The sequence below is a fragment of the Mauremys reevesii genome, linkage group 9, assembly GCF_016161935.1.
Source record: "Mauremys reevesii isolate NIE-2019 linkage group 9, ASM1616193v1, whole genome shotgun sequence".
In the NCBI taxonomy this organism is placed as follows: Eukaryota; Metazoa; Chordata; order Testudines; family Geoemydidae; genus Mauremys; species Mauremys reevesii.
Window position 1 is genome coordinate 100,131,578 of NC_052631.1, and position 23,284 is coordinate 100,154,861.

The window sequence follows — 23,284 nt, forward strand, 5'->3', positions numbered from 1 at the left end:
ACATGGCCAGCCCGTAGAAACGTCCTCAGGGCCAGATCCCGTTCCCCACACAAAGCAGACAGTGCCGTTTCCCCGTCTGTAAAATGCAGGTAATGAGGCTTGCCTCCTTTGTGAAGCGCTTTGAGATCGGCTGATGAGAAGTGCTAGGTAAGAGCTCGGAGGTCAGTATTATTAGTGATTGATCACATGAGTGAGGGGACCAGGATTAAGCTGTCGTTGAGGGGCTCAAGGAGAGGCCCTTTAGTCCAGGCATTTTGGAACAGTTCAGTTGTGATGCTGAGCAGGAATTGACTGTCTATGAGGAGTTTGTTGCATTTATGTCAGGAAGGAATCTGGCCTGGGGAGCCTGCACAGATTTTCAGGAGGATGGAATTTGGCCAGCAGAGTCTTTGTTACTGGTAATGATTCAGGAGCCAAGCAATAAGGAAAGCCGTCTTTTTCACTTGCAAACCGCAATAAATCCAGACCCTCCCTAGGCCATTTTTATAGGGCATTTTTCAGGGCATTAACCGCGCTCACATTGACAATGGTCTGCTTCAACGTAGCAGTTAAACAAATTGGTAATATCAACTGCTGTTCCAGTCAAGGACAGGATTTGTGCTGGAAGTCCAGACTGAGGGTCATCGAACAGGCTGCTGGAGAAAGCTTGCATGATGCTGGGCTGCAGTGTACGTGGCCAGCGCTAATGACATCAGTTGCTCATTTTCAGGAGCAGTAGCTGGCTGCCTGTGGCAGGGCAGGAGTGGGAACTTGCAGCCGACCAAGTTAAAATGAATGGGAAGCTTATGAGTTTCAGTCTGAGCCCTAGGGCAAGGTGGGGATTGTCAGGCAGCAGCACCGGAATTTATACAAGCAGAAGCCATTGTTAGGAAACCTTGAGGACTGTGCGGCTGATGCCTTCCTGAGAATTGGGTAAACCAATGTACGTGTCACCTGCAGCAATTAAAAGACTCACACGTCCCATCGCACATACCCGTGTGTGTGTGTGTGTGTGTGTGTGTGTACACGTGTGTGCATGTATTTCTTCAATCCAGCCACGCTCTGCTGTGCTCAGGACCAGGAAGATGAGAGTTGGGCAGAGGTGATGTGACACCACCTTTGAGTTCCCCTAGTCCTGGAAAACACTGGAGGATGAGCTGGGGGATGGCAGGCGCATGATGGAAAGACAGCTAGGTCAGCTCCACCCCCCTGGGAATGCTGAGTACTTTGGGGGAATCTCTGGGTAGCCACGTAAGCCAGCTGCAGATTTGCCATTGGAGCAGTGCAAAGGGCCCATAATGGAGCAGAGAGTCTGGCCCCATGTGTGGGAGAGTGATAGAGAGAACGTGAGTTAGGCAAAACTAGGGATGATGTGTCTGAATCATTTTGCCTGGACGTTTCCCACTGCCTTATGCTAGACATGTTGGACCCCTCAGTTTTGCTTTTCCATGCAATTCCAGGAGACGTCTGTTTTTCACGTTGAGAAAATGTAATCTTCACCATGTCCGAGGCCCCTTTGCTCTGAATGCACCCATATTTGTTTGGAAATTGGCTGCTTTCCACTAGAGAAGGGGCCTGGTATGAGTGAAGGATCTGCAGGAAGTCGTGAGTTTTTCAGGGAACTGGGCCCATCTTCCAGTTCCTAAAGAAACCCAAAGGCCTTTGTGGAGCGGGTGGTTTGGTGTTTCATTGGGAATATTTCCCCCTGCTCAGATATATTCCTTCCAGCTACTGCCATGTGTTCCAGTCCCCACTGCCTCCCCTCCCGAACCACAAGCACCTGCCCAAGGCTCCAGGCCTGCTGGCTTTCCCTGCCCTGCTCCATCCAGAAGCAGCAGTAGCAGCCAAGAGGAACATCCTTCCTTCATCTCTGAACCATGGCCTCTGTGGGGCACACCCTTGGCTCAGCTGAGGTGCAGAGCAGCCTTAGTCAGCTGTAAACTTGGCTTAAAGGCTCTCCTCAAGGGTATACCCTGCCTGGGTGACATAGGAGCTTCTCTGGCACACTCCCTCCTGACTCCCTCCCAGGGGTCGTGAGCAGCTGGTGTAAAGTAGGTCAGCACCGACTGTGCACACACCTAAGCACACATGGGCAGGAAAGTTTTTGGGCCACAGTGGATGAGTGTGTCCATAAAACAAGGGCTGCGTCAGGTTCCAGCCCAATGCTGTTAGAACTGACCAGGTTATAAGCATCTCTTAAAAAGGATTAACAATGGAAATGCCAACAGACGTTTAACAGGCACCACTGTAATTACTAGCGCTTCTTGAAAATAAAACCAGTCTGTGCGCTGCTGCCTTCAGTGACCTGCAACGCGGTTTTGGGAGCCACATATTTCAGGACCCTCAAAGAATTTTTCTAACAACAGAAGATATAGTGTGGCTGGGAGCCACAGAGAATTGAAATAGGAAAGAAAGTGATTTATTAAAGGGCTGTGTGCTGAAATTGCGAGGGTGTAATATTTAAAATCTCCCATCCACTTTGATGGTCTTGGATCAGGCCCCAATGTGGTGTGGACCCAAAGGAGGAAAACTGGAAGCGTCTCTTGGAGAGAGATGATTTTTTAGCTCTGCCAGATTGACAGTGTCTGCTTCACTGATTTAGCATCCTGTCTCGACTCATTCTGAGACACACAGCGGGATGTATTTGGGAAATGGCCTTGCACACCTAACCCTACCATGGTCCTAGAGACAAGTAAGATGCTGCTGGCTGTCGTCACAACTCGGCAAAAGTGGAGTCATTCTAGATCGCTGTTAAGTCAAGAACGTAGGATGTACTTGGGCTGACATTACCTCGGTCAAAGGAGAGTAGATAATGTATTCCAGTTCACAACAGTCAAGGTGTTTGCTAGTATGTGAAAGTGCTAGTGTGAGGGAACTGGCAAGAAACAAAATAAACCCGTGTAGGTTTTCCAAAATCGGCACAATCGAAAGAGAATTTGGGGTATAAAAAAGCAAACATAGGTAATAATTGGAGATATACCAATCTCCTAGAACTGGAAGGGACCTTGAAAGGGCATTGAGTCCAGCCCCTGCCTTCACTAGCAGGACCAATTTTTGCCCCAGATTCCTAAGTGGCCCCCTCAAGGATTGAACTCACAACCCTGGGTTTAGCAGGCCAATGCTCAAACCACTGAGCTATCCCTCCCCTGTGTGCCTGTGTGTGCATGCGCACATGTCCGTGCGCATGAGCGTGTGTCTGCGTGCACATCTATGATTTTCTTGCAGTAGGCTTGTTTTCATTGCTGAGCAGTGAGTCGAGCTGCCTGCAGTAGAATTGGAGATTTGCGAGTGTGTAAATAGGGTTTTGTCATAACCAAGATTGTACATTGAAGGCAACTGATGTCATGGAGAAGGATAATGATGATGATTACGAGCCCCCGTGCTCACCTCAGTCTGGGCCTGATCCAAAGCCCATTGAAATCAATAGATTCCCATTGCCTTCTACAGGCTTTGCGTCGGGCCCACTGTGCATGCAGCTTCTTTCTGTATCAGCTGGCATTTTTCACAGATCAGGAGTGAGATCTGGCCTTACCATTGTCTTGAGGCAGCACTAATTCACATGTTCCTGCTGCAGCTAGGTAGGCACTGAACTGCAGCTGTAGTGGAGAGATTCATTTGCAGTTGAGGGAAATCTGAAGGCTGCCATAACTGGGTCTAGTATCAGTTATTGGGTTTAGTGTGTGGGTGCTGAATGGCACCGTGGCCTGTGGTATACAGGAGCTCAGACTAGGTGATCAGGTGTTCCCTTCTGGCCTTCAATTCCATCACTTCTGTGACTTTGACATTCTCCAGTAGAAGCTTTGACTGCTAAGACAGCAATGGTGGACAGTCTTGTGTTCAGCACGGTAGCATCTTCCTTCCCGGAGCATGTTACAAAGTACAAAGGCATATAAACTGACTACACACACACATCATCTCATCCATTCCTGAGAGTGTCACTTCTGGCCTGAAACAGCACTGGTTCCCCAATGCACAGCAATAATTTAGGGCCCATATCTGACAAAGCGCATAAGCATATAGAATTATAAAAGTGGAGGGCTGGACGGGAGCTCAAGAGATCATCTAGTCCAGTCCCTAGCCCCTTGCTTAATGTTAAACACATCAAACGTCCCATTGAGTTCAGTGGGACTATTCACATGCTTAAAGTTAAGCACCTGCTTTAAGTGCTTTGCTAGATCTGGGCCAGAAGAGAGAGGGAAAATTCTCTTATCCAACTGACATTGCTGGGGGAGTTGCCAAGATGGAAACTGGCCGGGACACTTGGATAACAACTCAGCTGCTCTTACCAAACTGCCATGGGATCTTTAATGACCACGTGTGGTCCAGGCTCAAGAGCTTTGTTTTATGTCTTATCCAGAACGTGACACCTCTAGTATCCCAGTACCTCCTAATGCCACACCGGGGGCACTGGTTTAGTTCTGGCTCAGAGAGACGAGTACCACCTACCAAGTCAGCTGGGTGTTCTTTGGTCATTTCTCTTCCAAATACTGAACCTACCTGATCTTGCCGACTTTGGGAGATCTGACGAGATCGTGGCACAAGGTGACTTAGCTGTAGGGTTAGTGAGCCTCACGTAATGGTCTTCTCATTCAGCCAGGTCCAGTACAATGCCAGATATGTGTGCCAATAATAGCTTCAGTGTGAGGTGCATAGATGTTGGTAATGATGTGGATCCCAACTTGCGGGATGCTTAGCATATTATAGGAATGGGCCCATCGTGGGGTCAGGTAAAGGAGAAATTCTTTTGGGAGAAACTGGTTGGAAGTGAGATGACTGGTTAATTTGTGCCTGCTCTGATTGCTGGCCTGCATTCTTAATTGTGTCGTTTGAACTATAAAGATCATCGATACTCTTTGTTCTTACAAATGAAGAAGTCTTTTGTTTAGAATGTGTCACGTACGTGTGAGTCAATAGAAACGAATGGATCACAAGTAAATGACAGTAAATTAATAGACTGAAAAGCAAAGCATTTTGATGTTGCTAACCACTCTGTCTACAAGGGTTTCCAGTTTTACAAACTAGACTTTGACTGCCATAATCCATGACCGATTATTGTGGTAACATATTTCTTTTCTTTTTCTTACATGCAGACTACGTTTCCTGTGACTCCATCACTTGCAACTAGTCCCACCATGGCTTTTAGTCCCTACCTAAGTCATGTTTCTCCTGGGATGGGCTTGGTTCCTGCAGAACTTTTACCAAATACGCCTGTCTTGGTTTCTGGGAATCCTACTGTTACAGTACCGGGAGGCTCTGTTGCTCAGAAACTGATGCGTACAGATAAACTGGAGGTATGTGGACTGTAAAACACAGTATTATGGAAGGGGATTTAAGGGGCACATTGGCCCAGATTCTGCCCCCCATTGCAGCAGTGTAAATCCAGAACAGCGTTGTGGCCTTCAATGCCCAGGTGTCAGTTGGGGCAGAATCTGACCCGCTTTTTTTGCAAGGCAAAGCTATTTTGAGACCCTTGCTCTGAGTTAAGAAGTTTTTAAGTTGTTGGTGCTACCACACCCTGCAACAGGTTGTTCATTGTGGGCCCAAGCTGAAGTCACTGGAGGCTTGTAAGCTTGATGTCTCCCTTGATTTCAATGCGCTTTGGGGGCAGGCCCTACCTTTTCCTGCTAGGTCACAATTCGATCCAATCACTTTCTGTGAGTGTTACGCTTGCCAGGCTTAGATGTGAATGGGTGACCTCGCCTAAGGCAGAACTTTCCTTAGCAGTGAGTTAGGTTAGACGTGCTTCGAATAAGAATCTGGACAGGAAGTGACAGCCTCTTCCCTCTTTTCAAGCTGGGCCCAATCCAGTTCTTGTTGAAGTCGAGGCAAAGACTCTCACTGCGTTCCAGGGAAGTTGGATCAGGCCCTATGCGAATGGCACTTGCTGAGGTCACCGTGTTAGTCTTGTTTCCCTTCAGACTTAGTGTCACACTTCTAGGGAGGCCAGGTTGGGCGGGGAGGAGGTTGGTGGTTGTGGAGTTTAAGTATAATATTGAATAAACATTTTGAGCATAAAGGCATCTTTTCCAATAAGACAGCTCCCCTCGGTGTAGTCAGTGTTTATGGAGGGGGCACCCCAGGGAGCATTAGTACTGTATGTATTTTGAAAACCTAAAGAAAGGTTGAGTTTAGACAGAAAGTACGTTTTAGGAACTAAGGGCTGATGGCCCAAATTCCAAGGCAGCCACAAACATTGGTGTAACTTATCTCTCAGGACGTCAGTGTAAAAAATGTGACTCAGATCCTTCAGCTGCCACCCTTCTTTGTCTTCCACCTTTACGCCCTCTGGGGGGTTGCTTTTCCTGCTACAGTCCTTCTGACCCGTCCCTAAGCATGTAACTGACACCACTAGCATCAGGACTTCTGAATTTTGACCCAATATATCAGTTAGCGATTTTTCTAAATTCCCCAGATCAAGGAAACCTTGAAGATCTATTTTACAGAAATGCGGCTCTTTGCCTTTGACATTTTGTTATTCATATAATGTCTAAGGAGCGGCTTGTCCTTCACTAAGATGGCAATTCTGTCCGTGCTTTCAGAGCACATTACTGGGTATTAACTCATTGACATCAGACGCATTGTCATGTAACTGATGAGTTAGAGTTTTTTGGGGAAAAATAATCAGCCCCTTCTTAAGCAGGACTTGTTGCAAATGTTAGTAGCTTACTCTTTGTACATTAAATGTATTGCTTGAGAGAGTGATTTTCTGCTGAATATTTTTAAACTCAGATCTCAGTAAGGCAAAAATGGCAGCAATATGAAAATATAATGTAGCTTAAAGGTAGGGGTAAAATTCTAGCCCCTGGATGTTAATGCCAAACCTCCCATTGACTTCAGTGGGGCCAAGATTTGCCCTGGGAAGTTTAAATTCTGCACATGTCCAGTTCCACACTTCCTGTTACCATTGTTAATATTGTAGATCGCCCAGATCCTGATTCTGCACCCGGACTGGTGGGAAATAGCACTGTCAAGGGTTGAAGGGTGTAGAATCAGAACCACACCTCTGCTGAGTGTAATGCAACCCACTCGACTGCCATCCCTGGCTGAACATGCTGAGGGAAGGCTGACTCAATGTCGTGCTCAACCATGTGACTTTCTTTTCAGGTTTGCCGAGAGTTTCAGCGTGGAAATTGCACGCGTGGTGAGAATGATTGCCGTTACGCTCACCCCATAGATATTGCGATGATAGACACAAATGAAAACACTGTTACAGTTTGCATGGATTACATCAAAGGCCGATGCTCTAGGGAGAAATGCAAGTACTTTCATCCCCCTGCACACCTGCAAGCCAAAATCAAGGCAGCTCAACACCAGGTGAACCAGACAGCTGCAACTGCAATGGTAAGGGCACGACCTGCCGTATCAAACCATAGAGGCAGTATGAAACGATTTTATATATGCAGGAAGTAGAAAAGTGATGCCAAGTATTTGAAACTGTCTAAGTGATGAGCTGAGAGTGTGTCCATCTCTCCATCCCTTCATTGTAATGAGTGTAGCATGATGCATCGTATCTCATTGTTTGGGGACATGATGGCAAAGCACATGGTCTTCCGACGTGACATTATGGAGTGAAATGCATCAAATGTTAATGCAGCGTCACTAACCATGAACACAAACTTTTCCCTGTGCATGCCTTGGCTACCATTTTAGTCTGAATAGTGTGCAAAGCTAATTTGATTACAAACTGAATGGGTAAGATACATGCCCCATTCAAGTCAATGGCAAAACTGTTGACTTTGGTGGAGCCAGAAGTTCACCTGCTTATTCTAGAAAATTAAGCAGCATTGAGCTGTTACTAAGGTTCAGTCCTGTGAGGCGATGATTCCCTCAAGTCAAAGGGAGATTGAAGATGCTCTGTAGCTAGAAGGAGGTGCTCAGCACCAGACAGAATCAAACCCTGAGTGTGTTTTAATTGGAGTCTTTGCATCCCAAAGCAGCATAGTGATAAATAAAGGTCTAAAAACAAGCCAAGGGAGTTTTAGTACTCATGGGCCGGGGGTAAATGGACGCAGCTCTGTTCCCTTCAGTGGCGCTGCATCCATTTACACAGCTGAGGGTATGGTACCATAAGTACATCTCAAAAGATAGCAAAGCCCAGTTGCAGAGGTGAGGTAGTGTGTCTGGAGGAGGAGTTATTGCTATTGTACATTCTTGTATGGATAATTAATATTGAAAAAGGGTTCCTACTACTTTCGTTGATTTAGAAATGCTAATGAATTAAGATTAATTGCCTTTTGTGGAGCAACTTTCCCTGCAGATAGCAAGAGAGGGTACTTTCCATTCACGATGAAACATAATGCAAAAACTGGAAGCAATTATCCTTCAGGCACTAAGCAATATTACGTTTGTGCCCTGAATTATATCAATAAAACAGCTGTCCTCTAGTAGAATCCATGGCAGGATGTATATGAGGAACCAATTTCTAGTACAGTATTTATCTGCCCCACACAGTTTGTTTGTAAAAAGGGACGGGAGTAGCAATTCTTCATTATTATTTTTGTTGTTGAAAGAACAGCTCTACTTCGCTCAGATCTTTTGACAGGGAAATGTAAACTCGTGGTTTTTTTACAAAATGAAACTTTACTTTTTACTAGTTATCTAGGACACTTATACTGAATTAAAGCCAATGCATATTTTATTCACGCTGCTGGCTCCTGTCATAAAAGTAATTAACCCTATTTGTATGCCATTAGCTAGTACCTTTAAAATATTGATTGATTGCTTGTTTCAACACACTTACTACCAAAACAGTTTCCATTATTCATTCACTTTTGGAGGTTTGATGCATTTCTTGTATCTGGTGAGGATACTAATTTAAAAAAGAAAAGAATGGCTTCTGAGCTTTCCTCAAGAATCACATATGATGCAAAGCATCTGAACAAGCCCCTGTCAAGTAGACTGTGGATCCATTCATCTCCTAAAAGCTCAGGAAGATCATATGAAGGGCCCATCCTGCAGGCACTTAATGCACAAGTAACTTTACTCACTTGGGGCCTGATCCAACTCCACTGAAGTCAGTGAGATTCGGATCAGGCCGTTGGGCCCCAATTCAGAAAAGCACTTGAGCATGTGCCAGAGCACCCTTCCTGAGCAGACACGCCTTCCTTGCCACGAGCAGTCCCCACTGCCTCACGTGTGCTGTGTCGCTGCAGATTCAAGCTCTAAGTCTGGCATGCCGAGTCATATCATTGAGTAAAGCATGAAAAACATGGTTAAAAAACCCCAGCTCCACCAGCTAATTCTCAAGTAACTATAGGCTGATACGTCGTGAGCCGCAGTGAAATTAGTTTAGGTCAAATGCTTTCTGTGAGGGGATTGCTTTGTCCTTAAAGATTGCCAAGAGGAAAAAGCTGACTAATAGTTAGTCCGATTAACTGTAGCGAACTCCCCATGTTGTGCATGACCAGTCTTTTTAATATATTGTATAATGCATTCATTTTTTTTTCTCTTCACCTATCCACAACGTTGCTCTCCTTTTGACGCACCTTTGCTTGCTGTTTTTTGTTGTTGTGCTTGAACCCCCCTTTGGCCCATTGCCATCATGTGCTCGCTGCCTGCTAATTAAGACTCAGCCAGCTGTCAGATCACTGAAGCGACCCCTCGAGGCAACCTTTGACCTGGTACTTGGACCTTTCACCTTCTTGCTTTGCATGTGACCATCTTAGACTGCATGAATACCTTTTCATTGGTTACTTTGTGTTGCGCCACGAGGAGACTGCCCATCCTGAGCTGAAATGTCACAACGTTCTTTCAGACCCGACAGGCCGTGCCAAAACGGGGCATTTCTCCGTGTAGGCCTTTGGAAACGATTCATGAGCCGGGCGTTTCTTCAGGAAACTCAGATGCTTTTCTGGAGCCATTTAATTATCACACTGTTTTTAATCAGCCTGTTTTCAAACACCAGCATCTGTGGCATTGTGAAACACGGCGCATAGTAGGATGTCTTTCACACCTCGGTTCCGAAAGGCTTTGAATGTGTCAGAGAACCCTGGGAGTACAATATAGATAGGCTTGGCAGAATTCGGTCATTTTGTGTTTTATCATTTCGAGGGATAATACTGATGTTATTTTTAAGCATTTTTTTCAATGTTTATCGATTTTAAATTTGGACAGTTACACAAAATTATAGGTTTTAAGGTTTTTTTAATTTTTTATTTAAATTTTCACAGTTGCAGGAAATTATGGAGGGCAGTTTCAGACAATAGGAAGATCAGATAATAATTATTTAATGACAGTGGACACTGAGATTCAAAAAAGTTATAGTTTAAAAACTGCTAGAACACAAATTGCTAACATCATGTGTCACAATTACAAGTAAATAGCCTTAAATCAAACCCTCATACATTCTCAAGCAGCATTTTTTCTACTTTGCTCATCTGCAAATTTCAGTTGTTCTCAATAGAAATATTTTTTCATCCGTGTGTGTGTGTGTTTACGGTGAAATCACCACTTGCCAACAATTACCGATTAAAAATCCAATCCTTCCAAGCCTAGGTATGAAGACACCATTCAAGCCACTCTTGTCATGTGTCCAGCAGCCTTATCATTAGAAACCCCAACAGTGAGGGCTTTATTTAAGCATTGCCAGTTGTTTCAGGCTGAGGTTTTTTTTGCTGTACACGGGCTTACGACAGGATGTTAATTTTTCTAGTGATTTTTTTTAATCTATTCAGTCCTGTTGAGATTTTCCAAAAACTTGAGATTTCCATCCACCCCCTTTGAGATACTGTTTTACCCACTTCTTCCCCAGACCTCGGCAGGCAGTGACCACGACAGCCTAGGAAAAGAAACCCCTTCTGGGGGAGGAGTGGAAATGTTTACCCCTGAAGGAAACGGGAACCTCACCGGTCACGGCTAGTTTTTGCCAGTAATTATAATCCTTAAAGGGACACACTGAAGAAGACAGGGCCCAGATTTAGGAGCTGCTCCAAAGCCCATTGACATCCCTGGGAAGGCTCCCACAGATTTCCATGGGCGTTGGTTCTGGTTGGTGGTTGAGCAGCTAATCTAGAGGTTGGGAGATGAACACATTTGTTTAAACCCTCTATTGGGTGAATGTTTTACAACAGAGGTGTAATTTTTAGGACAAGGACCCTTTAAGACTTCATCTTTTTGTTTAAACGGGCAATAGAATTCCCTGTCAGAACATTGAATAACATGCATGATAGCTACTAGGAAATCTTGTTAGGGCACCAGCTTCCAGAACACTTGCTGTCTCTCAAACTGACCAGCTAAGTCTAGAGAGAGACTTGTCCAAATTCTGCCCTTGGATGCACGCAGGCTTCAGTGGGAGTGGTGTGCTTATCTGAGAGCAGTGTTTGCAAGTAGAATTGCTTCTGGTCAATTGATTGCACTAAAACAAAAACCATAACAAAAATACCCCTGGAAACACAGGCATAAGGAAGTCACATTTGACCTGGAGGTAACTGGTTTGACATTTCTCAGATGCGCAGTCTCCTGTAGCCGTTTAAAACTTAAGTGAAACCTGTTTCTGTACAGCGACAAACTGTTGGAAGTTTTAGTGGATAGAGTCTACTGTATATTTCCGTTGTTCATGCCATTTATCAGCTGCTTTCCTCCTGTCGCTTCTGACAAGTGCTCTGGTGTCACCTTAACCCTTTGTTAGCTAAAGCTCTTTGTGCTTCGGAACCTTGACTTGCAGTCATTTGAGGAAATAGGAGTGGTCGAAACAGAGAATCCGATTTGCCAGCCATCAGCCAGGCAGAAACTACCTGATCCTGTATGGCTTCCACTTGCCTGAGTTCTCAGTGAAGTCAAGGGGAGCTCACATGCAGCAGGATTGTAGGGGTAACTGAAAGGCAGCTTTCCTATCACAACGTGGGGGGAATGAAATTCTCTCCCTTGCTACAACGAAAAGCTGTAAATCGTTAGCAATGTTCCTTGTTTCCTAAGAACTTGGCTTACAGCTGTGTTGTTGAGACGCACTTTATGAAGGATGAGTAACTTACCAAGAAAAGCTCCTGAGTTAGGTTAAAGCTTTCTCCCAAGTCTGATCATGAAACAGGTTTGACTGAGTGGAGGTGCTGTAATGTGATTGAAAAAAAAGAGAAGGTTTGCTGCGTAGGAAGACACACCCCAGCCTTGTCACCTGACATGTTCCATATAAACTGACAGCAAGAAATATTTATATTCTAAAGAACATAAAAATATGAAGGGCTGATTCCAGTGTCACTTACACTACTGTAAATCAGGAGTAACTCTGCGGAAGTCAAGGTCATTGCTAGAGGTGTACAGCTGTTGTAAGTGAAAGGAGAATCAGGCCCAAGATTAAGTATTGTTCATCATCTCTAGTAATGAGTAGAAACCCAGGCATATAACTGGCAGCTACTACCACTTTGCCACCCTAATACAAATATAATCTACATGTAAATATGCTCACACATAGGCAGATACTTAAACAAACAACATTAGCAGAGGCAAGCATCTCATTTTTTCTGTTGCATTGTTGCTTATGCTAATCTTCTCATTTTAAATTGCTGTCTGCTATGTTTCTCTTAGTTGATAGTTTTAAAATACTTGTTGCCTGCAACTGCTTTTTGTTGTGTCCTGCCCAAATGACTTCCTTCTTTTTTCTGTGTGCATAAATCAGTCCGATTGAAAAGCTTCCTTAGCATTCCTAGCACTCTTATTTTTGGACCCTTTCTTCTTGTCTTTACTAACTGCTTACCTAGTAAACCTGTGACTTTACCTACTACTTTACCGTGACTAGCTGCTCTTCTGTTTCTTGTCTTGCTAAGTTGATACAGTTGCAGGAGATTTGCAGGCCAGGCTCCATAATATTTATTGCATGCTTTGTCTAATTTTGTTTTCCCTTTTTTTGCTACTTGTCTTTAACAAATCCCTCATCCACAGGCCCTGCCGCCTGGTGCACTTCAACCTTTACCAAAGAGGCCAGCACTTGAAAAAAACAATGGTGCCACCACAGTCTTTAACCCAAGCGTTTTCCACTACCAACAGGCTCTAGCTAACATGCAGTTGCAACAGCCTACATTTATCCCTACAGGTAAGTTCTCTTGCCCCTTTTTCCATTGTTTTTTCTGATACACAAAGTGTTCTCCTAAAGCTTGACTTAATGAGTGGATTACAGATGTATACAAAACAGAAGTCTGTGGTGTTTCTTTTACAAAAGCCACAGAATATTAATGTTAATGTTGTTTGACTTTTTCTTTCACCTACTACAATTCAGAGCTTCATACTTTTAAATGTACCTTCTTGGTCGTTCTTTTTGTAATCAAACGAGGCCGAATGGCCACATGTTTCTCTAATTCATACTTCTTGTTGCTCTTCTTTATTGTTCAGTTGGTGAATCCCAAACTGCTTCCTGGACTCTTGGTTAGCACTATCAGGTCACTTTAACGTCCTTTGTATCCCTCTCTAGAAAAATAGCGTGTCCCTTTTAACACTGCAGGTATTTATCTAATCCACCCAATCTTTGTGATTACCGCTCAGTGACTCTGAACTTCTAGCTGCCCCAATGTTTAAAGAGGAAATGGCTCATTTTAATACATGTAAATTACATAAATCCTTTCTTGAAGGCATATGTTTCCCTCTTGCCAATTTTTTGGCCTAAGCTTTTTAAAAGCAGTTTAACTCTCAAGCTTTTATTCTGCCTTTAAAGTCTCCAGATAAAACAGAAAGACGCAGTTCAGTTATTCATATATAAATAAAGATATTGACTGGGGCAGGGGGGTATAAGACTGCCAACTAGCCAGTTACGTTATTCATGGCTGATTTGGGAACATTCTCGATTTTAATATTATTTTCCTTGCCAAAGCATCATAGAATTTGCGGCTAGTTCTTTTTTTAACATCGAATGCCTCATTCACCTGCCCAATGATATTTACAGAAATACACAAAAACGCCCCTCTGACAGCACCTTTTAAATTAATCCATGGTGGGCCTGTGCCCGTCCCAGATGAAGTTGGTGGTAAAACTCCTCAGAGCCAGACAGCTCAGTTTGGGAGAGCAATAGGAGACCAGATCTGCCTTCCACAGGAAGTTTCTGCTGTCAAGCTAGACGATCAAAGCTGGATTCCCGAAACCTAAGCCCTTTTTCATGCATGTTCTGGATTTTGGCTAATAAAGGAAGTAGGCTGACAACTTTTGGCAAAGAGAAGATGGAATATTCACACGTTAAATACAAAATAATCAGATTTCAGGAATGGCTAAGACTTGTTCTTCCAGTTTAGTAGCTTGTCATGTTGACAGACAGAGACCAAGTAGAAAGCAGCACTAATCGTACTCTGCAAAGTACTATTTGCAGTGTCGGGCTGACCTCACAGCAACTCCTTTAGATGCCAAAGGACATATCCCTTCCGCTGGGGTATATGGTTTGTCTGGTCCCTGAGGTGCCTCTTATCAGACAGCACTGAGAATTTCTTAACAGACCACATCACTCAGCCCAGCTCCATGTCCCAGCTTCCTGAGAGACGGTGACCACAATCTACATAGCGAGGGGTATTAGTGGCGTTAGCACAATAACAACAGCTTTTGCTGCATACTTTTACGGCCATATCATGCCTTTCACCCATGCAGGCTCAACTCCCATTAATGGCAGTGGAGTCACACATGCGCCTGATGCACAGTAGGGCTATTTCCTGGCACCTGCTAGTATTGGGAGACGTTAGCATTGGTCTGACCAGACCAAATCATCAACCAGACAACAAGTGTGTTTGGTTTTTTTAAAGCAAATCCAGTAAATGCAGATTTCTTTGATGCTCCAAAAAACTGAAGAGTCCACCTTAGCCATCAAACTATTCCCACCCCACACTGCTGCGCTGTATGTTGGTTTTCCATAGGGCTGCAGCCTTTCACCCCATCATATGAACATCCATGATCACTGCAACCCAGCAATTTGGCCTCTGCTTTTCTGCGGTCAGCTCCATTCAGACACAACCAGTCTCTGGGTTGGAGGGTGACAGCTAGGCAGACTGTGCCAGCATGAGGCCGGGCGAAATGTTTGCTTCGATTAGTTTTTCCTGTGTCTGTTACACAGTGGTCAGGTGCACAGTTGATCGTTCGGGGCGCTGCACGACGGACGCCACTGCATAGGTCTGACATAGCACCACTGTTAGAGCTGTGTCAAGACCAGACAAACTGCCTCTTTCAGCTTAATAGAGACTTTAAACCAACACCACCTGCTTGCAGAGTAACCTCTTTGCCTGTCCTGCTGGCTTGCCCATCTTACAACAGACAAAGACTTCAGAAGGTGCAATTCTTGCAAGTGAAACGCTATTGCCTCTAACATGATCAGTTTGTATATTTGCAAAGTGATGTGTTAATTGTGCTAAAATATCCATTCCCCTCTCCCCACAAAGAAACTGACATGCTGGATAGTAAATAATCCAGACTGTCCCCAACTCTCATGGTGCAGCTTATCACCTAATTCCGAGAGGGGGAGGGGAAATACATTCTCTACCCAAGAATCCAAGAATGATTTTGGTTTGCTGTGATCTTAAAACTGAGTTTAAAATATCTGTGTATCAATATGCATGTGCTTTAATACTGAATGCTGCAGAGAGAACACCTGCTTTGAGTTAAAGTTATTTCTAACACTAACGCTTTACTAATGAAATATCCCTTTTGTTCATCTTTCCACGCTTCACTGCATGGTGTGCAGGGTCAGTACTGTGCATGACACCCACTGCAAGTGTTGGTAGGTTTCTCTACACAAACTTCTCAACTTTCCCTAACCTGAAAGAGACAGCGAGTTACTGTGCGTCCGTGAGAACATGGGTGGCTGAGTGGTGTGACTGACCTATCCAGTCGTCTTGGTGGCTCAGATGGTTGTATCCCTTTAATTTCTGTGCAGCGCGGTAATTCATGTGACTAACAAAAGGATCTGCTTTACGCACAAGTATCTGTGGCCTGAATTTGGCCATGCAGTGAAAGGGAATGGCCATGGGACGATTTTTGTGGTTTGACTATCAGGCATCCAGCACATTGTAGGTTGGATTGGAGTCACGCCTCTGAGAATGTTTAATCTTACGTATCACTGATTTTTTTGAAAAAATAATATTGTTCTAATCAGAGATGCACTTAGGCCCAGCCCCTCAGCTGCCGTAAATTTGCATGGCTCTGTAAGTCAGCAGAGCTGTGCTGGTTTGCACCAGTGGAGATCTGCCTCTTAAATATGCTGCTGAGGAAATGGCCTGTGTGCTGTGCAGACCCCCAAACCCGTGACTGAACCCCACCCGAGAAGGAAATGCCAAGGAGGAGCTGCTGTCAATGCTGGAACCCAGTTGTTCAGGTTCAGAATGTGGTGACCCATATACCCAGTGGAATTGTACCCGGTTCATAGTAAGAATCAGAAGTTGTTGTGCAAACCATAAAAGGGGTCTCCTCACTCACCCTCCCATCTGCAGCAGCTGGATGTAGCAGGTAGGTTAAGGATGGACTTTCGGCCTTCACTCTGGGATGGAGCCAGTCTAGAACCAGTCAGTGCTCTCAGACCATACCATGGGGGGTGGGGTGGAGTCAGACTAAAACAGGTCGGGCAGGGGCGGGAGGGATCTGAAAGCCTATTAGCAGAAATGAGTTAAGAGCTATTGCTTTCCCGCCCAGTCAGCCATAACACTCTGTGGTGGCCGTGACTTTCAGAGCCCTCTACGCCTGCAGATTGCCAGACTGTGAGCCAGGTGCTGGTTCCAGCATTGACTAGCTTCCAGAAGAGTTGGGCAACCAGATCCCGTGGATGTGGTGGGCTCTGTTGCTTGGTGTACTGTTCCAGGCTGAGGCGAGAGCGGTACAGAGAGAACGCAGACTCACACCCAGCTGGATGGCTTCCGAGCACAAAGGCCTGGTGGAATGCCCATCTCCTGGGCGCTGGGCCCGATTCTCCTCTCTCTCAGAAGTGACTGACTTCAATGTACTTACCGCCCACTCAGGCTGTGCTGAGAGCAGTATCAGGCCCTGTAACTCGCCCGTGCTCTGGGGAGCCTGCTAAGGGGATCCCTGTCAGACAGCTGGGGAAGAAAACATATGGGACGTTGCCCTAAAAGAGTGTGTTCTCCTTGGTTCACAGCTCTTCCAGTCAGCAGGCTACAGGGAGTGATCAAAGGCCCAACTTCGGAGTGTGCCCTCCCCGTGCCCTAACGCACACTTCCAGTCTCTGGGTGCGGGGTTCTTTACCCCACCCCGATGCTGGGTACGGGCCCTGCCCCATCCACCACCAGTCACTGGGTGCAGGCCTTCCCTGATCCCCGTCCCCCCGTTGCCAGGTGAAAGGCCCTCGTTCCCCATCCCCCCCAGTCACTGGATGGAGCACCCACCCCAATCCCTAACCCGCACCATTAGACCCCAAGGCTGTTTATATAACTGCAGCTAGGGCAGAGGACTGATCTAAAGCCCTTCCAGCATCTCCCCCAGGGCTGTGCAGGGAGCCTGTGACACTGTTAGGGTCTGACAGAAAATCACATACACAACCATAGTCTGTATCTGTGTAAGCAGGGCTGCTGGCAGCTAGCAATCCCCAGCAGAGAGGATGGGATCAGGACCGACTGGTGCACACCATTATCAGTGCCTGCCGGCAAGCTCTTAACAGGAATCCCCTTTGCTGATTTAAATGTATACTAAACTCACCTGAATATCCCCAAGCCAATGTAGGGTCTCTCCTCCCCATCAGGTGCTTGTCTAACTCTCGCTGATGCTAATGGGGCTCTGGCATGAGAAGCCAGGGTTGAGCAGATCTTCATGCTCATCGCACATGTTTGCAAGAGCAGTCGTAGCTCGTAAAGTCCCCACCAGTTCCTCAGGAAGCAGCCGTCTCCCTTCCTCTCTAAAGTGCTGTCCATTGGAATGCGATCTGCATGTGTTGGCAGTGCTTCCTCAAACTGCTGCGTGATGTAAAAGCAAAGCTTTCTGAGTCTGACAGAAAGATTACAGATCTCTACTGTGTGTCATGGTTGTCTGTAGAATTACTGTCAATTTCTCATTTCGGGGGCTCTTTCCGTTGAGGTGGATTGTAAACATTTGGAATTATTTTTTCCCTCCTCACCCCAAGAGGGAATTTTGCCAGTCCTTTAGACCTGTATAGAAAGAAAACATGGTGAATATGTACGTACAGCGCCAGGTGGCCAGTCCCTCATTCGCAGTGCCATCAGCTCTGTTCTGTACCCGGGGAGGGCCCTGTTGTAGAGAGGGGAGGGAACACCTTTAAACGGATGTTGCAGCTGCTAGCCATGTTACCCAGTGGGATCGTAGCTGTAATATGTGCCATGACGACAAGGTCTTGTGGAAAATTTGCTATGAAGTGCACCATGTACTTTTAATTCATAATTGGGGGCAGACTTTCAAAGCCGGCTGGGACGGGTGCACTCGCCAAAATGCACCCACAAAAGGAACTTGTATTTGCTGCGTGCCTAACCACCCACATGCACGCAGTGACATGAGTGTTTTGCTAGCACACCCCATCCCATCCTCCTTTGGAAATTTGGCCCTTGGAGTCTAATACATCATTGTTTTGCTTATAAATGTACTAAGTGTAGAGAATGTTTTAGTTTTTTCCTTAATTATAATTGTAATTGGCTTTTCCCCTTTTCTCTTTTTAATTTTTTTTCCAACGCTGTCTTGCTTTGCACTGTGATTGCATGCTGCGCCCCGGTGTATCCTTCATGACGATGTCACATGGCTTGTTGCTGTGATACCTGCCACGCCCCCAAATCCACCACATGTTGCCATGGTTACATAAATGCTCCACCCTCCCGTATGTCGCTTCCATGGTTCCCTACTGAAAGTGCCCATGATGCACGGTGCTACGCCCACCACTGTGTCTGCAGCAACAACACCTGCCACCAGCGTCCCCTTCGCTGCAACAGCTACAGCCAATCAGGTTTGGCCATTTAAATAGCTTTCTTTCACATGTTCAGAAGTAGATGACTCTGAGGGCCCGATCCTAGGAGGTGCTGAGCACCGTCTGCGAGGTACTGAGCCCCTCTATGTCCCTTTGTGTCCTTGAGGGGCTGAGGGCATTCGGAACCGCCAACAAGGCGCTCTGCCCTGCACAGGATCGGGCCCTTCGAAAGGCAGCATGTCTACTTTGGGGATTGGTGAGGGGGCACTGGATCATTGGGCTGGGTGGCTCTGAAGTAACTGTGGTGATAGCCCAGGGATGGGCGAGCCTTGGAAGGGCCAGAGTTCAGGTGTCGGTTGGAGAAGTATCCATAAGCCTGGAAGCTTCTCTGAAGCGTCTCCACATTCTGCAGACCTCGGGAGTTGTGCAAAACTGGGCTGTAAAACTCACAAAGAAAAGAGGCTTTCTCATAAGATTGACAGCACTCCTGCTTCCTGTCCTTACCAGAAATACCACACTGACCAGGCTCTCCTGTGGTATTCTGGCCGCCCTGTGCTGGCTCGGGAGTGGAAGTGAAAAAAAACAAGTTTGGGTTCTAAAATAACAACCTGGGTGAAGGTTCAAGTGTATTAAAGCAGAAGCAAGTCACCCATCCCTACAGTATTTGCATTGTATGTATAGTATGTAGTGTTCTGCCAGTGCCATTAATATAAAGGATTTCATGCATGTTTGCCTAGCCATCATTATCTGCAAAACATTGCTCTGAAGGTATTAAACCGAGATGGCTGCTTCTGCACCAGTCCTGAACTGTATACGCAAAATCTTAGGAATGCTTCTTTACATTGAATAAACCACAACATCTCCCGATTAGGCCAGGGTAGAGTTTGGAACAGTGGGTTTCTTTCAGTTATAATGTTCGCAATTTTATTTAGTTCATCACCATGCTCCAGTTCAGAGCCACCTCAAACAAAAAGCAGGTATCACCTTACTCTATAGGGCACTGCTACTGCTATGATACCGTGATAATTACAGAGGGCAAATCCTGTAGGTCTTCAGCAGGCTTCACTCAGACAAAAGCCTTGTGGACTTAATGGGAGTTTCACCTGAATAAGGACTGAGCTCAGAATTGGCCTGTTGCAAGTGCCTATCTACACTAGCTATAACTATTTTGTTTCTCTGGTTTTTGCTAGTTTTAGTTCTAATAATAATTATACAGCCACAAGAAGAAAGCACTAATTCCTACGCAGCGTTCGTACATGGCTATGTGTGCTCTTTATAAGTGATACCTAAACCTTCTAAACTGCAGTTTACAGGGCATTTTGCTGTCTTACAGTCTATGGAGTTGGATTTCCAAGTTCAATCAGCATGTACTCCACTGGGCATTAATAATGACATAACTATGGAGTTATTTATGCCTGGTAAAATAGATAAATGCTGGGATCAATTCATGTTCTATAAGATACTGCTTGAATAGTGGTTATATGTATTGATTAGTCTTAAACAAGCACTGAAGAATGAATGGATAGAATGATCTCAAGAAAATGTATTAACGTGACATCTTTTTTACTGTAGATATCCCAGTTATCAGTAGATGAACTGAGTAGCAGCATGTTTGTTTCACAGATGTAGAAGTTACCGATAGAACAGTAAGTTTCTTTTAACTGTTAATATTTGCAGTTGGGTTTTTTTATATAAGGGTATTGAATCCTCTAAAAGTGCCATTTAACCCTACTCCTTCAGTTCTTTGCATGCAGAACTTGCAGTCAACAGGAATTCCACACCTGAGTCCAGGGCTTATGATAAACCCAATTTTTTACAGTCTAAAATGTCTGCTTTAAAATGTACCGAACCCCTCCTGATGTGACCGTTTCATGTACTGGACAGTTCCAAACTACTTGGCAAATTCCACAGTGTAACTCATTCTTATGGAGCATGTGCTGCTGAGGATAAATAATATTCTGATAGCGAGAGTCAGCCAAAAAGTGTAAGCTGTGTTTTGCACTTAGTAGCAGATTTACTCAACTTGAGTAATTAGGACCAGATAGGTCAGGGGTGGGCAAACTCTTTGGGCCGAGATTGACATCTGGGTGGAAAAATTGTATGCAGGGCTGGGGTGCAGGAGGGGGTGCGGTGTGCAGGAAAGGGCTCAGGGCAGGGGTTGGGGTGCACAGGGGTGCGGGGTGTACGAGGGGGCTCAGGGAGGGGGTTGGGGTGCAGGAGGGGAGTGGGGTGTATGAGAGGGCTCAGGGACGGGGTGCGGCAGGGGGTTCAAGGCAGGGGGTTGGGGTTCAGGAGGGGTGCAAGGTGGAGGCAGGGGGCTTAGGACAGGGAGTTGGGGGGCAGGGTGCAGGAGAGGTTCAGGCTCCGGCCTGCTGCCGCTTACGTAAAGCAGCTCCGGGGTGGCAGTGGCACGCGCCAGGGCAGGCTCCCTGCATGCCTGCCCTGTCCCCGGCCCCACACCACTCCGAGAAGCGCTGCGGCCCCTGGGGGAGGGAGGGGCAGAGGGCTCCGTGTGCGCTGCTCTTGCCGCGCCTCCAGATACCTCCTCTGAAGCTCCCATTGGCCGTGGTTCCCCGTTCCCGGCCAATGGGAGCTGTTGGGGGTGATGCCTGGAGGCAAGGGCAACGCACGGAACCCTCTGCCTCCCCCCGCCCAGGGGACGCAGGGGTGTGGAGCCTGCCACTTCTGAGAGCAGTGCGGGGCCCATGGCGCCACGGGGGGCAATCCCCGGGCCAGATCCAAAGCCCTGATGGGCCGGATCCGGCCCGTGGGCCGTAGTTTGCCCACCCCTGAGATAGCTGGTGTCAATCGGCATAGCTTCAGTAGTTTCATTGTTGTTATATGGATTCACATCAGCTGAGAACCTGGCACCTAGTGTTCTTCCTTCAGAGATTCTTCTTCGCTATGATAATTGGCTGAAAGGCTGCGAACAATATCCGTCTTCCACAACCTGGCAAAGCCTGGTGCGTTCATAGTCTGCTGCTGCTCTCTGAGTGAGAATAGTAGAGAATGTTGCCTTTGTGGTGGTTTTTGGATTTGTCTGATATAAATTCACAGTGGGATCAGTGTTATTTTCAATGTCTTGTTATTTGCATGGGTAGGCTATTATTTACATAGGGATTTCACTGTGTTTTTTCCACTGAGAGACTAAAGGAAAGAAAGGGGTGTTCACTGAATGTGGTGATGGAAGCCATTTTATTTGCATAAATATGTGGGTCGGCTTTTCCCCAGGACAAAAATAAAAGGGAACAACTTGCATTTAAGCTCTGGAAATGGATTTGGAAGGCAGTTGTGTAATTAAATCTGAAATAATTGACATGAACTGATCAGGCTGGTTCTGCCCCTGATTTCTACCAAGTTAAGTAAACTATACTGTACGCGGCGAGAGTGTTAATCATGTCTGCAATCCCTGCCAGCATCTGCCTGAATGCCGAGATAGCCTTGTTAGTGATAATTTTCTGCTTTATGTTGTGCATCGCTTTTCAGAAACACCAGACTGACTTGACACCTTACGTGTTAAATCATTTCTCTAACACATGCGAAGTAGTGTGTTCCGCCCAATAGCAGTTTATTGGCTTGAAAGAGAAAACCTGACCTCATTCTTGATCTCTTTGCAATACTTTTGAGCCTTTATTTCAGTGTACTTTTTTTTTCCCCTTTTGATTCATTTTTTGGAGTTCTTAGACTTATGCCATCAGTAATTGAGAACCATTTCCTAAGAGGTGAGGGAAAACCATATGATTCCCGTTTTTTCATGATAGGGGGCCCAGGTACTTGCTGTTCAAACAGTGACCGAGTCTGTGACATTCCCAGGACATGAGAAGTCTCCTACTTGAAACGTTTAGGTTCCTCATTTCAAAAGCAGCCTCTGAAACTCTATGAAGTTTCTCATGTCGAAAGCCTTTGTGGACAAAGAGTTAGACACCTAACCACACTTGCACGCCAGATACAAATCACTTACGCACATGCTTATTCCATCCCTATTCAGCAAAGCATTTACGTGCTTGTCCTTGCAGTCCCCCCGCAGCTGGGGAAAGCAAATGGGCTTTGCAGCCTGCCCTGGAGGTCGGTGAACAAGGGTTGTTTCCTCAAGCGTGTCCCCAGAATAAAGGACTGCCCCATGAACTCTCCTTTCTGTTTCTGGGATGTCACCCCAGGAGTAGGCAGACAGGCCCCGAGCCAGCAAAGCCCTTAAGCATGTGCATAAATGTAAGCGCTTGAGGTAAGGCACATGCTTGATTGCTTTGCTGGGTCAGGGTCTAAATCAGCATTTTCCAAGCTGCAAAGTGATTCTCCAGAGCTGGGCCCTGCATGGGGTGACATCGCCATGGAAGGAGGGTAAACAACATAGCAGTGGATTTGAAGGTAGCTCAGTTCTCCAGACACCTGACATACCCTCAGAGGCTTCCCCAGCCAGAGGCAAAGACATTGTCAAAGCTGGCTAACCCAGCTGTAACCTTAGCTGTTGTGCCCCCGACTTTAAGGATGGGAATT

At 45.9% G+C, this 23,284-nt stretch overlaps 1 protein-coding gene across 6 annotated transcripts in view; it reads left to right on the plus strand.

The window, feature by feature from the left end:
- MBNL3 (muscleblind like splicing regulator 3) overlaps nucleotides 1-23,284 on the plus strand; it is a 118,514-nt gene that overhangs the window by 85,371 nt on the left and 9,859 nt on the right. For 3 of the 6 annotated variants that reach the window (XM_039487133.1, XM_039487132.1, XM_039487134.1), the window contains 7 exons: nucleotides 5,070-5,270; nucleotides 7,084-7,320; nucleotides 9,546-9,599; nucleotides 12,853-13,003; nucleotides 15,620-15,655; nucleotides 18,735-18,829; nucleotides 20,363-20,436. In XM_039487133.1, coding sequence (XP_039343067.1) covers nucleotides 5,070-5,270; nucleotides 7,084-7,320; nucleotides 9,546-9,599; nucleotides 12,853-13,003; nucleotides 15,620-15,655; nucleotides 18,735-18,829; nucleotides 20,363-20,419 — 831 coding nt within the window. In that variant the 3' untranslated portion in view covers nucleotides 20,420-20,436. The remainder of the gene's footprint in view (nucleotides 1-5,069; nucleotides 5,271-7,083; nucleotides 7,321-9,545; nucleotides 9,600-12,852; nucleotides 13,004-15,619; nucleotides 15,656-18,734; nucleotides 18,830-20,362; nucleotides 20,437-23,284) is intronic. The other 3 variants (XM_039487135.1, XM_039487137.1, XM_039487138.1) reach the window with 3 other exon arrangements.